The sequence below is a fragment of the Tupaia chinensis genome, unplaced genomic scaffold (assembly GCF_000334495.1).
Source record: "Tupaia chinensis unplaced genomic scaffold, TupChi_1.0 Scaffold148012_1, whole genome shotgun sequence".
Taxonomy (NCBI): domain Eukaryota; kingdom Metazoa; phylum Chordata; class Mammalia; order Scandentia; family Tupaiidae; genus Tupaia; species Tupaia belangeri.
The window spans coordinates 2,317,732-2,334,050 of record NW_006207862.1 but is presented as its reverse complement, the minus strand read 5'-3'; the positions used below and the strand labels follow the sequence as shown (position 1 = coordinate 2,334,050).

Sequence of the window (16,319 nt, the reverse complement as noted above, 5' to 3'; positions counted from 1 at the left end):
TGCGTCTGGGTAATGTAGGAGAACAGCAGCGCGTTTGCCCCACAGTTTCGTAGGCGGAGAGATCTGAGAGCACGGCGCAGGCGGCTGGTGAGAGTCCTGGCACGGAGTCACAGCGCGGCAGAGGCCCGAGCGGGCAGAGCAGAGCAGTCTCTGTCTCCCTCCCTCTCCTTAGAAATCTGCCAGGACTCAATCGTGGGGCCCCACCCTAATGCCTAAGCACTTTCCAGAGGGCTCCCCTTTCAACCCCATGATCAGATTGAGTGTCCACCCTCTCAACACCGTTAGAAAGACTTACCGAATTTTAACACAGTTCCTGGGGGGACACATTCAAGCCATAGTCTGTCCATGCACATAAGTACATTATGTGCCCCCTCGTTCGAACATTCATGTGGGATACTTCAGGGAACGTGTCAAGCCCAGCCCTGACCTTCTAGAGGACATCACCAGGCAACCGTCCCCAAGGACAGAGGTCAGGTCCCCAGGCACAGTCCTTGCTCTCCTGTGATTACAGCAGTCCTAGTCCTCCCCCAAGGTCTGGGCAGTAGCTCCCTCCGCACCCACAGTCAGTGCCCAGGGCCATCAGGCAGGGTGGGGAGCGCGGCCTTCCCTTGGTCTCCCATGGTGATTCTCCCTCCCCCTGCAGAAAGGCAGCCCCCAGTACCAGCTGCTGACAGTGCCTGAGCACTCGCCACGCGGCACCCTCGTGGGCAACGTGACGGGCGCCGTGGATGCAGATGAGGGCCCCAACGCTATTGTGTACTACTTCATCGCAGGTGGGGTCTGACAGAGCTAGTGCTCTACCTACCCTGGGGCTGGAGATGACCCAAAGGTGCCTCACCCGCCCTGTCCCCTCACCCTGTGCCCTGATCCCACCCTCAGCTGGCAACGAAGAGAAGAACTTCCATCTGCAGCCCGATGGGCGCCTGCTGGTGCTGCGGGACCTGGACCGGGAGCGAGAAGCCGTCTTCTCCTTCATCGTTAAGGCCTCCAGCAATCGCAGCTGGACGCCTCCCCATGGACCTTCTCCGTCCCTCGACCTGGTTGCTGACCTCACGCTGCAGGAGGTGCGCGTTGTGCTAGAGGACATCAATGACCAGCCTCCGCGCTTCACCAAGGCTGAGTACACTGCAGGTGCAGGGGCTGGAGCCTGGGCACGGGGTGTGGGGTGGCCCCACCCTGCCACTTAGACCACTTTCCCCTTCCTGCAGGGGTAGCCACTGACGCCAAAGTGGGCTCAGAGTTGATCCAGGTGCTGGCCCTGGACGCAGACATTGGCAACAACAGCCTGGTGTTCTACAGCATTCTGGCCATCCACTACTTCCGGGCCCTCGCCAACGACTCCGAGGACGTGGGCCAGGTCTTCACCATGGGTAGGAGCCTGGCCACAAGACATCTCAATCACTGCATGGACTGAATCTGGCGGGGTTGGGTCTGTGTGAGCACCCATGGGAGGCCCTCCAGCCAGTGTGGCTGTCCTTCCACTCACCCACCTATCCATCCATCCGTTCTCTAATTCATCTGCCTTTCCATCTCTATATCTTCCTCCTGATCTTTTCCTTCTTCCTTCTTTCCTCTCCTCATCCATGCACTGTTTACTCATCCACTCTCCTATTCATTGGTTCATTCATCCATCCCTTCTTCCCACTCTCCTGTATCCAGTTCCACCCTCCCATCCATTCCTCTTTCTATCCTCAGTCCATCCATTTCCCATTCTCCTTTCCATAATAACCATCTTGCCTTCCATGTGTGTACCTCTCCCTCTCACGTGCCAGGTACTGTGTGAGGCACAGGGGAGCCAGAATATAAAGCGCACACTTACTATGTGTGGGCTTGCTCAGGCATTGGCCTGGGTGGACAGCTGAGGCTCTCCGAGCCAGGGTCCAGAAGTTGCCCCAGTGGGTATCCCATTACCTTATCCCCAGCCACAGTCTCCTCTCTTCTCTGTCCATGGAATCTTCGCCTGTATGTTGTTCTTGAATGCCAGGAAGACTCCTTGCCCTGGTATTCAAGGCTTGCTAGATCTTCATCCTAATCCCTCTTTCAGGCTCCACATCCCCACATCCTCAGGGGCCAAGATGGACTGCTTATCATTCCTCCAGCCTGGGCCCTCGACCCCTCTGCCTTCCCCTCCTAGAAGGTCATCCTGACGCCATCTCTGCCTCCCTGTCCCTCAAGGCCTAGTTCATATGCTTCCAGTTCCACAACCAGACACCAACTCGGTCCTCTCTGTTCTCACTGCTCATATTTCACTAAACCGAGGTACAGAAAGGCTAAGTAGCTTACTAAAGATCACACAGCTAACAGTGGCAGATTTTGAGTCTAGGCCTGTTGCCATTTTCCTTTTGGAGAGGTTTTTGCTATAGGGCACGTGCGCTCGCCACAAAGACAGAGAGAGACAGAGAGATAGAAAGCGAGAAATCACTCCCCAGGTGGGATGGCCATGCCGCCCGCAATCCCTTCTCCTCCATTCTCCTCTTGGGATCTTGGGCACGCACGCACACGCGCCCAGCGTGAGTTTAAGTCTGGGACTCGACCCATGGTCGACTACATGGGAGTCCAGCAACATAGCCATTATACTAACTGCTGGTTCCCCCAGGCCTATTGCCTTTTAAGAGAAGACTGTGCTCACAACCTCTTGCCATCTCTCTACAATGTCCGTGGAATTCTGCAATGTGTGTATGTGAGGGACTCAGGGGCTCCGAAGTAGCCTGTAGCACCCCGGCTTGGGACACCAGAGTCATGGAGTCGCCACTCTCGGCCAGCGCAGCTGCACTGTGTTGTGCTTGATCCATAGGCAGTTGTGTGGAACCAGATTTCACATGGGAGTGAGAATGCCCAGTTTCTCTAGAAAAGGTGCAAGCCCAGCAGCACAGGCCACACTCCGCCTCTGGCCGGCATGGTCCCCACATGTCTAGTGCCTTTGCTGCCTGTTGTGCCTGGGGGGCCTTTGTGCTACCTCCATGCAGTGTACCCGCCTACCCCGGGGCCTTCACCCCTTGCAGACCCAGGGGCAGCGGTGGCCCTGAGCTGTGCCCTGCCTGGGGCTCCTCCCACAGGGAGTATGGACGGTGTTCTACGCACCTTCGACCTCTTCATGGCCTACAGCCCCGGCTACTTTGTGGTGGACATCGTGGCCCGAGACCTGGCAGGCCACAATGACACAGCCATCATCGGCATCTACATCCTGAGGGATGACCAGCGCGTCAAGATCGTTATTAACGAGATCCCCGACCGCGTGCGTGGCTTCGAGGAGGAGTTCATCCGCCTGCTCTCCAACATCACCGGGGCCATTGTCAACACCGACGACGTGCAGGTACCCCATGGGACCCCTGGTTAGAAGTACTTGGGGGACAAGGGGGCCAGATTACAAGGATGGACGGGGCATTGCAGAGAGGCCAGGGCAGCACGACTTTGAGAATGTTCTTCCAGGTCTCTGGGCCACAGTTTCCTCATCTGTAAGACAGGGGCCAGTAACAGTGCGTGAAGTGATGGGCACCGAGCCTGGTCCTCAGTGAGCACTCAGGAGGGATGGCCTCTGCGCAGCTAGGGCAGAAGGGATCCTAAGAAGAGGCCTGCCCCCTCCCCTCCATCCTGGCCCCAGCCCTTGCTGTGGTGGCCACACCCACAATGTCCCTTCTCACCTAGTTCCACGTGGACAAGAAGGGTCGGGTGAACTTCGCCCAGACGGAGCTGCTCATCCACGTGGTGAACCGTGAGACCAACCGCATCCTAGACGTGGACCGGTGGGTGGGGGCCTGTGCCAAACTGTCAGTCTGTCTGTCTGCCTCCCTGCCTGGAGTTGGAATGGGGACCCACCAAAGGATGCACAGACCACACCATCAGGCCCACTCCATGGGGCTCTCCCCGAGGTGGGCAGGGCTAGTAGAGAACCCAGGTTGGGGTATGCACAGAGCCGTCTCCTGAATGAACCTCACTCTCCCCGTCTGTATAATGGGGTTTCCCCCTCTCTCGTGCGGATCCTGTGCAGAGTCCTGTAAGGCACCAGCTCACCTGGCTAGTGGGCTGTAATTGACAAGGCTTGGGGGCAGGGTGAGCTTGGGCTCAAGGCAGGGGCTGAGCAGATGGTCCTGGGTGAGGCAGGCTCTGGGGGGATGGCCGAGGGTGGGAGCCGAGGCCCCTGCCCCTCGCCCAGGGTGATCCAGATGATCGACGAGAACAAGGAGCAGCTGCGCAATCTTTTCCGGAACTACAACGTCCTGGACGTGCAGCCCGCCATCTCTGTCCGGCTGCCCGACGACATGTCCGCCCTGCAGGTACCCCGTGGCACCCACAGTCCCCTCAAGGGCTGCCCTCCCTGCCATCCGGGCGCAGGCGCTGGCCCTGGCCACCCGCTCACGCCTGCTCGCTGTCTCCCAGATGGCGATCATCGTCCTGGCCATCCTCCTCTTCCTGGCGGCCATGCTCTTCATCCTCATGAACTGGTACTACAGGACCGTGTGAGTGCCCCGACCCTGCCTGGGCTGGGGCTGCCCGGCCTGCCCCTGCACAGCCCCGGGGAGCCCGGCCCAGCCTCCCTCACCGGCACCTCTCTGCTTCCCTCCAGACACAAGAGGAAGCTCAAGGCCATTGTGGCTGGCTCGGCAGGCAAGTGATGGCTGTGGGTGGGGAGGTGAGGGGGCAGGGAGCGAGTGTTGGGGGCTGGGGCCCGAGTGTCTGCCAGGGTTTCGCAAGGCTGGCGCTAGCCCTTAACCCCCATCTGTGCCCTCCCCCCTTCTTCCACACCCCAACCCTCCTCCCTGCAGGGAATCGTGGCTTCATCGACATCATGGACATGCCCAACACCAACAAGTACTCCTTCGATGGGTGAGCGGGAGCCTCCGGACTGCCTAGTCCTCTTTGGGGAGAATCCCCTAGTGCTCCCAAGTGTTGAGAGAAGCATGGACTGGCTGAAACGTGGGGTGTGGGCGCCCCCTAGTGGGATGGCCACTCTTTCTCACTACCCTCAGAAACTGCATGGCTCAGTTGGGCTCCCCAACCCTGATCAGCCTCTGGGTCCCAAGAGCATAGACTTTGGGTGCTGTGTGCAAGGGGAGGCCCCACACCACAGTTGGTCCAAACTGCCATGTCCTGGTGCTAACAGGACGCTTGGTGGGGTTGAACCTCCGGTGCCATGGGTGAGGAACTGCTGCTTCCATGGGCCTGCACCTCCCATTCTGTACAAGGTGCCAAGTTGGCCAGGAAAATAGGCAGGGGCTGGGGTGAGACAGGGGGCATCTGTCCACTCAAGCCTCCCCCATTCGCCCAACCCTATTCCTCTGCCCACCTGCAGAGCTAACCCTGTGTGGCTGGATCCCTTCTGCCGGAACTTGGAGCTGGCTGCCCAAGCTGAGCACGAGGACGACCTGCCAGAGAACCTGAGCGAGATCGCTGACCTGTGGAACAGCCCCACCCGCACCCATGTGAGCCGGGCTGGAGCAGGGGCCAGAGCTGGGGCTGAGGGTGGGGCGGGCCATCGAGAGGGGCAGGGACGGAGTGGGGAGGTCTTCGCCACCTTTGGTTAAGGAGCTGGGGGTTGGGTGAGTGGGTGGTGTCTACCTCTGCTCCAGCTAATGTCCCGTCTCCCCAGGGAACTTTTGGGCGTGAGCCAGCAGCTGTCAAGCCTGACGATGACCGGTACCTGCGGGCTGCCATCCAGGAGTACGACAACATCGCCAAACTGGGCCAGATCATTCGGGAGGGGCCCATCAAGGTGAGCCCTCCCTGTGGGCTCCACCGAATGTGTACCCCACTGCAGAGGATGTGGGGAGGTGGAAACCTCCAGGCTCAGGCTCTGGCTCGGCCTCGGCTAGAGCTACTCTCCCCAGGGGGAGCGCACCATAGGCCCAGAGGCTTGCACATTGGGGCTGAGACAGAGATGCCCCAGCCCGCAGTGGCCCCGCGGCCAGAGCCCACAGGGGTTCTGGCTGACCATGGTCACCAGGCTTTGCTACCAATCCCCTGTCCTAGGACCAATGCCTGTGCACCCTTGACTCCCAGAGGGAGTGAGTGAGGGGTGGGGCAAGCAAGGGAAGGCCTTGGTGGGGGGTTAACCCTTTCCCTCCCCCAGGGCTCGCTGCTGAAGGTGGTCTTGGAGGATTACCTGCGGCTCAAAAAGCTCTTTGCACAGCGGATGGTGCAAAAAGCCTCCTCCTGCCACTCCTCCATCTCCGAGGTAGCCGGGTAGCCCGGGAGCTGTGTGCTGTGCCCCAGCCCTGGGGGTGCTCTCTTTCTTGCCCTCCTGCTGTCCTTCTCAAGGCCTCTGAGGCTCAGTAGCCAGGGCCAACAGCAGCAATGGGTGGGGTCTAGGAAGTCAGGCAGCGTGCTCCACTTTCTGGGCTCCGCGAGGGCTTTCCCGGGGACAAGAAAAGCTGTGAAGAGTGGTTCTCAGGTTTGAGGGCATGAGAAGATAGCATTGAGAAGTGAGTTCCCTATGATACTGGCTGCCAGGTCAAATAGGCCCACACGTGTTTGCCTACAGTGGTTGCGTCAGCGCTTGCAAATCAGACCTTATCTGAAAACCCCTTTCGAGCTGCGCACAAGTTCCCAGCTGAACTAGGTGGAGGCAGGACAGCCTGAGGTGGGACACAGGTGCCATTTGGGAGCATCCACCCCATGTGACCCCTCCAGCTTCTCCCATGGGCACTTTCTACCTGGACACAATTATGGTTGACCCTGCTTGAGGCCAACCTGGCTATAAACCCAAATACCACCATCGTACTGCAGGGTTCTTAGCGCACCAAAGTGAACACATGCTATCATGGTTCTTGTAGGGAGCCCGCAGTCCTGGGCACACTTCCGTAGCACCTTGGTAGCCATGGCTTCCCCTTGAGCCATTTGAGCACTGTTGGAAGCTGACAGGCCTACTTGGTCAGGAGGAAAGAGACCTAGAGCAGGTGGGACTCTGGGGCCATCCAACTGCTCACTTGGGCATGGCCCTGAGCACTGAGGGGATCCAAGCCCCCACCTGCCCTGACCTCTTACAGCTGATCCAGACTGACCTGGAGGAGGAGCCGGGGGACCATAGCCCAGGTCAGGGCAGTCTGCGTTTTCGCCATAAACCGCCCATGGAGCTCAAGGGACCAGACGGGATCCACGTGGTACACGGGAGCACGGGCACGCTGCTAGCCACCGACCTCAACAGCCTGCCCGAGGATGACCAGAAGGGCCTGGGCCGCTCGCTGGAAACACTGACAGCCACTGACGCCGCTGCCTTCGAGCGCAACGCCCGTACGGAATCCGCCAAATCCACACCCCTGCACAAGCTCCGCGACGTGATCATGGAGAGCCCCCTGGAGATCACAGAGCTATGACTGCACAGGGAGGCCTTGCGGGTGTCAACAGCACCCATCCCACCCCACTGCCTGGGGTAGGGGAGAAGCAGGGCCAAGGCCAGGGCCCCTTCCCAGGCCAGCTCGGGGACCTGGGGTCGGCCTTGGAGGCCCACGTCAGCTGCTCGGACAGACTCCACTTCTGCCAGACGCTCATTCAGCATCTGATCTCTATCTTCATAAAATTTGTTATTTTTTTAAGAAAACCAAACAAAAATGCTAAGCGTCTAAGGACGAGGTAAGGAGGGTCACTAGGGGCCCAGGCGTCTGAGGACCAGCTCCACTCAGGCCCAGCTCTGAGAGGCCAAGAACATCGTTCCCCTCCCCATTCCTCCCAGAAGGTGTGACTGTCCCCCACACAGAGCAAGGTGCAAGAACCCAGCACCAGGGGAGAGCCGTGCGCTGGCGCCCCCTGCTGGCCAACACCATGACTTCAGTTCCAGTCCTACATTTTTGCCATATCCCGGATGGATGACCAGGTAGTGGCAGGGAGTGATCCCTACCCCCGACCTGGACAAGGTCAATGTCAATGAACAAGCATTCTCATTTTATTGGCTTCCCAAACATGCCCAGCTTATCAAGGGTAATGACTGGTGTTCCCTTGGGTGTTGAATGTAGAGTGTTTGTGTGTATTCCTTTTTTAAATTAAGTTATTCCCTTGATCTTTTCCCCTTGGTTTTGTTTAACTGGTACTCATTGAAAGTTTCTGGAATGGTTTGTTTAAAAAGAAAAGCAACTCACAAGGAACCGGCAATACAATACACTGACTCTGGTAAACCACCTGTGTGGCTAGCCTGTGTGCAGGGGAGAGGCGCAGAGGGCAAGGCCCCACCCTCAGGTGCTCCCTGATCTACTGCAGGTCTGGTCTCTCTGGCAGGGTGCAGGGGGCAGGGGCGAGGGCCACATCAGGGCTTCTTTTTAACCTCCTTTGCTTTCTTTCTCTAACCAAGAGGGGCCATGGGTTTAGAACTAATCCGAGACCAAACTATTCTGGTTGAGGCATCACAGAAACACTCGGGCTTGAATCTGATTAACAGAACTTTATTGTTAAATCACAGAATCTTTAGTGCAAAACAAACACAGATCATTATGTCTATTAATAGCACTGCACATCCTGCTGGCTTTGCTTGCTATTTCCTGGCATCCAGAAGTGGAGTCAGACCAGCTGCAGCCATGGCCCCAGACAGCACCCACTCCCACACCTAGCACACCTCTCGGTGTTCACCCTCAAGGAAGCCAGAGCTTAGGAGAATGCCATTCACGTTTATTTGGAAGGAAAAGTCAAGAAGAGCAGACACGAGGTGGCGAGGAGTGCAGAGGCACAAAGCGGGCCTCTGCAGCTGGGTGTCACCACCGTTCACACAGAAGCCACGGCCTCCACAGAGCTAGCAGTTCACATTCAGGCATGGTTCCCTTTCCCACCCAACCCGAGAACCCCAAACAAGAATCACCAGGAAAAGACAGGAGCACTGAATGGGGGCTGATCTGGGCACAGGCTCTGCGATGACAGCCGTCACGTTACTGAAAAGGCCGAATTACTCTGAGCGTCTATAATCTTTCAAAAAGAAATGCCTTTGTTCGCTGCTTTGTACAGCAGCTGGCAGGCCAGGAAAGGAGAAGGTCCCTTCTTAGGGTAGGTGGCCTCGGAAACCCAAGCCCACCAGTGCTTGTGCACCTGTCAAGGCTCAGAACAAGGCCTCAGCCAAAGGGATGGATGGCCTCCTGCTGAGCAGCTCTGGCTCACACCAGCATCAAGAGCCCCTTCCTCTCCTTCCAGGTTCCATGCAAGGACAGACCAGACGACCTCCTGTCCACAGTATGTCAATGTCTAGCAGACAGAAAGGGCACAACGAAGCAGCCACGTCAGTGTGGGGCAGCACCTCCCACACAGGCAGCAATGCTACAATAAGGAAAAGAAATGGGGGAGGCGGGGGGGCGCCTATTTTTTATAACAAAGTCAAATAGATCCGTGTGTTCAAGCCCCTGGGCACATAGGCAGGGAAAGACGCTGCGGTCTCCGCGAGATGGAGTGCTCTAGTTCCACACGTGGCGTTTGCAGTGCTCAACAGCCTGGCAAGAGAGAGGAAACTGGGTTTAGTCTTTGAAGTGGCAAACTCCACTCCTGGTCCATTAGGGCTCCAGATATCACCCCAAAATGGGGCCCGGCCTTTGCCCTGGGTCCACCGGATGGCACCAAATGCTGAAGACATTATCTCACTTAAAAGCAGGAAGCATGTAGTCACTGGGGGACTCGTTGAGAGCCCTGAACGACAGAAGCAAAGCCATTTAGTGTTTTGCAGGTGACACCCAGGCTGGCAGGCCCAGGACCCCTTCATCTTCTTACACCCAGCTCCCAGTGTCCTGCTGGTAAGCTACATGGAGATCCCCGAGGCAGAACCTCCTTACCCAGCTGTTGGGGTTCATACTTGGACCATTAGAAGTAAATCCACAGACACCATTTACCCAGAACAGCAACAGAACCAGTTCCACCATGGCCATGCTGCAGCGTGGGGGTGATGGCACAGGCAGGCTGGGGCCTGGCTGGGAGGGGGAGCTGGACACAGCCGGTCTATGGACCTCTGCCACTCCCTGCAGCGGCCCAGGATGACACAACCTCTCTCAACACAGTCACAAGGGACCATGGCAAGGAAGAACAAGTTGTGCAAAGGTACATTAAGTAACAGGCCGGGCCAGACATCCCCACCCAGGAAAGCAGCCTTGGTCACCCAACTGGTGGCTGTCAGCCAGGACAGTGCCACGACACCCTGGGGCTGCTGGTCAACGGCCAACTCTCAGCGCCACTAAAGAAGAGCTCTGCCTGCTGCCAGGGCAACTGTGCCTGAGGGGGCTTGTCCAATCCCTGGAGTGAACTCATTCAACTCCAACACTGTCACAAGAACAGACAGCAAGAAAACAGAAGAAGTATTAGAGTATCTACCACACCCTTCACTCCCCAAAGACGAGGGTGCAGTTAGCCCTGCTTTGCTGGGCAGCCGTGAGTAAACCGAGCTGCCTCGCTGGGCCTCAGTTTTTCACCTACATAAAAGCAGGGCAGCGAGCTGATCGCTGAGGCATTAAAGCAGTACTCTCATGCGAGCTGCCCTTCGAGTGAGGCAGGTCTGTGGAGCTGTCCGCTCAGTTACTCACGTTGCACTGGGCTGCTGTCTCTGTGTTCTGGCACCAGTAGCTCGGGCCCCAGACACACTTTTCAGCCCCCAGGAGAGGCTTTCGTGCGGCAGGGCAGGCTCCAATTTTCTATATGGTGAAAAAAGGACAAAGGGTGCAATAAGTTAGACTGCCCAATTAATCACTTCCCAACTTCCAAACTCAGCTTCCAGATGCACCTAGAACTGGAGCTCAGACATGCTCTTGAAAAGAACATCAGGGGACCGGCAGGTGGCATAGTGGTTAAGGGCGCTGGACTTCCATATAGCCAACCACGGTTCGAGTCCTGAACCTGGCAACTTGCTCTATAATCTCTCTTCTCTTTCTCTCTGGCACGCTCTGGTCAAAATTGAAAAATAATGGTAATAAAAAAATCTTTAAAAAGGGTTGGCCCAGACAGCAGTGGCTCCACCACTTGAGAGGCTGGAAGCTCCAAATCCGAATGCACCAAGCGTGGTTGCATATTTCTCTAATTCTGCTAACTGGGAGGTTGGGCGCAGGACAGCAATGCAACGAGTCCCTGTCAAAAGTACCTGTCTGCATCCTTCTCCCCCTTTTGCCTTCTGTCTTTATCTCATAAAGGGAGAGAAACGAGCAAACAAAGTCACCAGGGTTACTGAGTACAATGATGGGGCTTCCCCATAATCCACTCCCCAGGACTCTTCCCCCACCACAGATGGGTCCTGAGGAACCTCTCCCATCGACTGCAACTGCGTCCAGTCACCACGGGGCCCAGCAAGGCTCACCTCACACACGAAGGAAGGCTCCATCACCTCCACTAGGATTTCTATCAGCACAGGCTCATACTGGGCCACGAATTCATCACACTGTCAAAGAAAACAGGACACGGGCCCAAGTCCGGTGAGCACAAGCAAAGCAGGGGCATGGAAGGCCGAGAAGGCGCTCACGGGCTCTTCTCCGTGAGCCCCTCGCATCCCCCGCCCTCTGGGCTCTGGGTCTCCCTTCCCAGGTCCTGCCCACATTGCCCTATGAGCTTAGGTGTTTTTCCCGCAGTGGCTCCACTTAAGCCAACAAGTCTTTAGGTCGAAGAGGCAGAAACCACAGGTTTTCCCTCAAAACTCCAGTTGAGGGGACGATCAGCGAGCCGCCTGTCTCCACAGGCCCCACGCAGATTCTGCTGCCCAGGGCGTACCTGCTGCTGGTAAGGATCGGGCAGGAAGCTGCAGCCTTTCTCAAGAGCAGCCAGAATCTCCTCCTTGGTGCTATTCTTCTCCAGGTTGCGCTCCAAATAGCCAACCAGCTTCTTACACACCTCACAGAAGCCACCGTCCTTCTGCCGAGTAATGTGTGCTACACAAGGGGACACAGGGTTCTTCAATGTGGCAGGGCTGCCCCAGACCCGGAAGGGGTGCCGGCCTCCCCCCGACATGCCCTGGGCTCACCAGTCAGCGCGGGCAGCCCCTTGCTAGGGCAGAGGTGGAGCAGGTGGCACACCAGTTCCGGGGTGGTCTGCTCCAGGAGTGACAGGATGGATCTGCCGTACGTGTCCACTACCTCCTGGCACTCTTTTGCTAATGACTGGGGCAATTTCGAGCACATTTTATCGACAGTATTAAGTATCTCTTCCTAAAACACGAGGAGAGGATCGTAAGAAGCCAGGAATTGGGAGGAAATTCAGAGATTCAAAAACACCGACACGGTCAAGAAACCAGCCAAAGGTGAGGTGCTTTGTCATTCCCCCTGCAGGCTACCAAGCCACCAAGACTAGAGGACAAAGCAAGGCAAAGGTGCCCTCCCCACCCAGCCCAGAGGGACCCACCGGTGGGAACTGCCTTGCACATGGGGACATGGCCACACATATTCCCAGGCTGGGGTCAAAAACCAGTAAAGCCCCCCTTCCACTGGATTGTCCTACTGGGACGATCTGGCTCATGCACAGGAGAGGACCACCCCTGCGAGGAGGGCTGCATACCTCAGTCTTGTTGGAGTCCACCAGCTTGACTGCCTCCTTCACCACGTACTCACACATCTCACAGTAGACATTACCCTCGACTGGCACCATGTCTTTCTGTTGAGAAGAGAAGAGACTTTAACGCAGGACCTTGCACTCCTTGGCTCTACTCCTCTAAAGGAGAGGGAGGCAGAGACCAGAGGGGCTTAGCCTCACACCAAGGGCCACCGCCTACTGAACCTGCAATACATGGCTTTCTCCCAGGGACCAAGCTCAATTTCCTACCATTTTCATAGGTGGGGAATCCATTCCATCACTCTACCGCTGCCACCTCCCTGCCACTCCCCCCTCCCCCGCCATGCAAACGAATAAACAAACAAACAAAAACACAATTCAGGAAATAAAAATCCTCCCCCCACCCTCAAAATACAACCACATGCTGCTGTGCTCCATTACGGTTGTTTTATCATGCGGCAGTCATTCTGGGGAGGCAGATGAGAGGGCAGGACCAGAGAAAGGGGAGACAGAGTATGACCACATTTCAGGTCTGCTCCTGAGCTCCCTAAGTTTCACCAGCACCGAAGATTGTTTTTTCTAGACTCCCCCTTGGATGAAGCAATGCTGCTATGTGCAGAACCTTCCCTAAGAACGGAAGCACTCCCTGTCTCTGCTGCTCGGTACAGTGGGCACTAACTCCTTGTCTCCTGAATACTTGTAGCTAGTGAAACCAAGACACCGACAGTTTCCATTTCGCTTAATTCAAAGTTAAGAGCAGTCACACGTGGTTAGATGGCAAGTTGCAACTCTCCTTCATTTTCTTTGGTGATTAATTTGGTCCACAGAGTGTAGGAGCATCTCATGTGAGGAGGCAGGAAGCAGTGTTTTCCTGGACTCCTCAGACACCTCGACCTTCCTGTGGGCCACACTCTTGGACAGGCAGAGAGGAGACAGCTGGCAACAGTGCCACGTGACGTTCAGCATGCACGTGTTACGGTGTCAGGAGGCCTAGGTCCTGAGAAGCAGAACAACTCTAGCACCCATAGTAAGTGTCGAAGACAGATTTATTATGGATTGAAGCAGGATCTTTACCAAGTGAGGGCTTCTGGGGTAGCAAAATGCACAGCCACACATGCAAGCAGCAGGCCCTGTGAGGCTCTGACGTAAGCTCTGGGAGCACGGGAAGGGCAGTGAGAGAGTATCAACTCTGTTTTATGGCGACAGTAGGGAAGGACCCAGAAAGTACATGTGAAAAGGCGAGGCTGGAGCCAGGCACTGAAAAGGCATCTTGAATAGCATGCTGAGAAACCACAGGCTTGACCCCATGAACACCAGGGTTTACAACCAAGGCAGTAAGAGTTGGGAAACAACTCGGGAGTCAGGAGCTGTACCAGTATAGAGGACAGCCATGCTGTCCCTCATGGTCTCAGACTCGGCGACCTTTAGGAGTCGGACAGGGCACCAGGAAAGTATGTGCCTTGTAGGATGTGACACAACAGGGACAGGGAGTGTCGACTCCACTGACACCAGGTACCTTAATGGGCTCCACCAGCTCCAGGGCAGGGATGACGTTCTCAGCGGCTGCTCTGGCAGGGACCAGAGTCTGCATAGGCATTTCCTTCACCTCATCACAGAACCCAATCAGCGCGCAGATCTCCTTGGGTTGCTGAAGAGAGCACAGAACAGCCAGTCAGATACAGCCCGTGCCCACCGCCTCTCGGGCCCACTCTCAGTACAGAGAGGTCAGGACGCTTGCGAGCACCCTGGTCTCAGGGCCGAGGCTGACTCCCCCACGGACGGGCAGAGATCCTGGATTCTCCTTAAAAGGGCTCGTGTCCCCAAGCACAGCATCCATACAATTCATCTGGGGGAGGAGGCATGCAGAGCCCTGCAGGGGAATCAGACAGCTGCTACTCCTGCAGCTCTCACCAGGGCCCCCCTTAGACTGGGAGACACCCCAGCACCAGCGACATCTCCCAGGACACCAGCCAGCCCTGGGTGTGCCTTTTGGCTGCCTCTCGGTAGAAAGGTAAGCTTTACGTCAGTTCTAGAGGAGGAACTACCATGCCCGTGAGTGAACAGAAAGTCAAATGTGTAGAAATAAACCACACAGGATCTTTCTGTGGCAGGACTACTGAAATGATACATGATGGGGAAATACTAGCTTTTTAAAAACCACATCCTTTGTTTACAATTGCATGCGGTACACTTGAAAACCCAACCTCCCCCAAACTGGTGAGTCAGGGCTCCTATCCAGAGACCAGCCCACAGAGAATTAGGTAGGTCCAGAGATCTGGACGACTGCACTGCACTACAACGGCGAGAGCGAGACACGTGTGCATCCTCTGTACGCTGCAGAGATCCAGTGCACCCAGCAACCAGCCCTGGGCCTGAGGGCACTGCTTCCCACCACCAAACCTACAGCAGCAGGAGCAGGGCTACTACACACACAGCTGTTAGGGGAAGAGGCCACACCACAGCTGCGGTTTGTCTTGTTTTAAAATTGAGAAGGATCTAGAATTAAATAAGGTTAGGGGAGTCTGAAAAGTATATCCCAAATACACCTTCGGAATGGGGGAATGGGGATCAGAATAGGCTGAAGATACAGCAAGCTTCTTAGAAAAAGACACCAAGATTCAGGAGCAGTATGGCTACTGTGTCGCCGATCAGCTCTGTCCTAACTCCTTGAGGAGGCCTAAGTGAAAACTCAGGTATTTCAACCAAAGCCCTCTAATATTAGACTTCAAACTACCTCTGCAAAATCTCCAGTCCTTGAGACTGATGCCAATGTTCAGAAGGGGCAATACTCAGAACAGCCCCCAAAGGGAACTGGCTCAGAGCAAGTGTGGACTGGGACTCCAGATCCCCAAGGACCCCACGACCCAGGGGGTGGAAGCCACAATCAAGAGATTGTTTCCAATTCCCAATGCACAGGGAAACAGTCTGCTGGCTGTCTGCAAACAATTTGCTCATGCAGAAGAAGCATTTCTGGGGTTATGAGAACAGTACGAAAAACATGCAATGCCCACTAGCGTTGTGACAGACACAAGGTGTCCCACCCGAAGTCAGGCCTACACCGAAGGAAGCCGAGACACCTGAAGGGCCACCCCGGACCTCCAGCATCACACTGGTGGCCTACAGGCACTGTGGAATTATGACCAGAGCACAAAGCTCTGCTGGCTTCACTTTCTGGCCCCCTGAAGGAGAGATGAGACCCCAACACCTCAAGTGCTGAACCACAGGGGAGAAATACAGAGGCTCTCCCCAGCCTGTGAAGGGAGAGGGGCGCTGTCTTTTGCAAATGTTCCTTGTATCTGTCAGAGCTGATCATGCCATACAAAGGAGGAGCAGAATAACTATGAAGCGGCAGACCACTACTACAAGCAAATTCCCCGTCACATACCTGATCCTGCTGTTGAACAAAAAAACAGGAAATCGGAGATGAAAATAAGAGAAAGGAAAGGACACAACAGTTAAGAAAAAATAAAATAACCATACTCAAGCAGTTAACCAGGTGTAAGGAAGTCAGGGGAAGTTTAGGGGAAACTGGCAGTTGGACCCCAGCAACCCACCTGTTCTACCACCTCATAGACAAGAGCGCCCTAAAGCTACTCTGGTCCTCAAAGTTAGACCACCTGAGGTCTGTCCAGCCAGTGTGCACCCTCCCCATGTCCAACACACTAAAGCGTGCTCAAACACCATGCAGCAAGTGAGCCTGAGTGGGCCCGGAAAACGCCACTGTATTCAGGAGCCTTAGCCCAGGCCCTCCCCATAGGATAGATGAGTACAATAGAGCAAGGCACTGGGATGCCCAAGCTACACGTGGGTGGTATGAAGCTAATACACCCCAGGGAGTCCGGGATCCTGAACTAGACCCTGTTGCCTGGTAGCCTGCAGCCCATCCTGGGTGGCCAAAG

General features: G+C 56.0%; 2 protein-coding genes across 5 annotated transcripts in view; one reads left to right on the top strand and one right to left on the bottom strand.

The window, feature by feature from the left end:
• The window catches only part of CDH23 (cadherin related 23), a 410,231-nt gene extending 402,136 nt beyond the window's left edge, over nt 1–8,095 (top strand). The window contains exons 57-69 of the mRNA XM_006170102.1: nt 644–773; nt 880–1,131; nt 1,209–1,370; nt 3,057–3,313; nt 3,646–3,743; nt 4,154–4,274; nt 4,378–4,457; nt 4,565–4,605; nt 4,764–4,824; nt 5,291–5,420; nt 5,588–5,710; nt 6,068–6,172; nt 6,984–8,095. Coding sequence (XP_006170164.1) covers nt 644–773; nt 880–1,131; nt 1,209–1,370; nt 3,057–3,313; nt 3,646–3,743; nt 4,154–4,274; nt 4,378–4,457; nt 4,565–4,605; nt 4,764–4,824; nt 5,291–5,420; nt 5,588–5,710; nt 6,068–6,172; nt 6,984–7,310 — 1,887 coding nt within the window. The 3' untranslated portion in view covers nt 7,311–8,095. The remainder of the gene's footprint in view (nt 1–643; nt 774–879; nt 1,132–1,208; nt 1,371–3,056; nt 3,314–3,645; nt 3,744–4,153; nt 4,275–4,377; nt 4,458–4,564; nt 4,606–4,763; nt 4,825–5,290; nt 5,421–5,587; nt 5,711–6,067; nt 6,173–6,983) is intronic.
• A 258-nt stretch (nt 8,096–8,353) lies between these two features.
• Nucleotides 8,354–16,319, bottom strand: part of PSAP (prosaposin) — a 44,082-nt gene continuing 36,116 nt past the window's right edge. For 2 of the 4 annotated variants that reach the window (XM_006170097.3, XM_006170099.3), the window contains exons 8-15: nt 15,806–15,814; nt 13,937–14,068; nt 12,427–12,522; nt 11,897–12,080; nt 11,647–11,804; nt 11,240–11,320; nt 10,476–10,583; nt 8,354–9,398 (exon numbers count right to left, since the gene is read on the bottom strand). In XM_006170097.3, the coding sequence (XP_006170159.1) occupies nt 9,363–9,398; nt 10,476–10,583; nt 11,240–11,320; nt 11,647–11,804; nt 11,897–12,080; nt 12,427–12,522; nt 13,937–14,068; nt 15,806–15,814 (804 nt within the window). In that variant the 3' untranslated portion in view covers nt 8,354–9,362. The remainder of the gene's footprint in view (nt 9,399–10,475; nt 10,584–11,239; nt 11,321–11,646; nt 11,805–11,896; nt 12,081–12,426; nt 12,523–13,936; nt 14,069–15,805; nt 15,815–16,319) is intronic. The other 2 variants (XM_027768922.1, XM_006170098.3) reach the window with 2 other exon arrangements.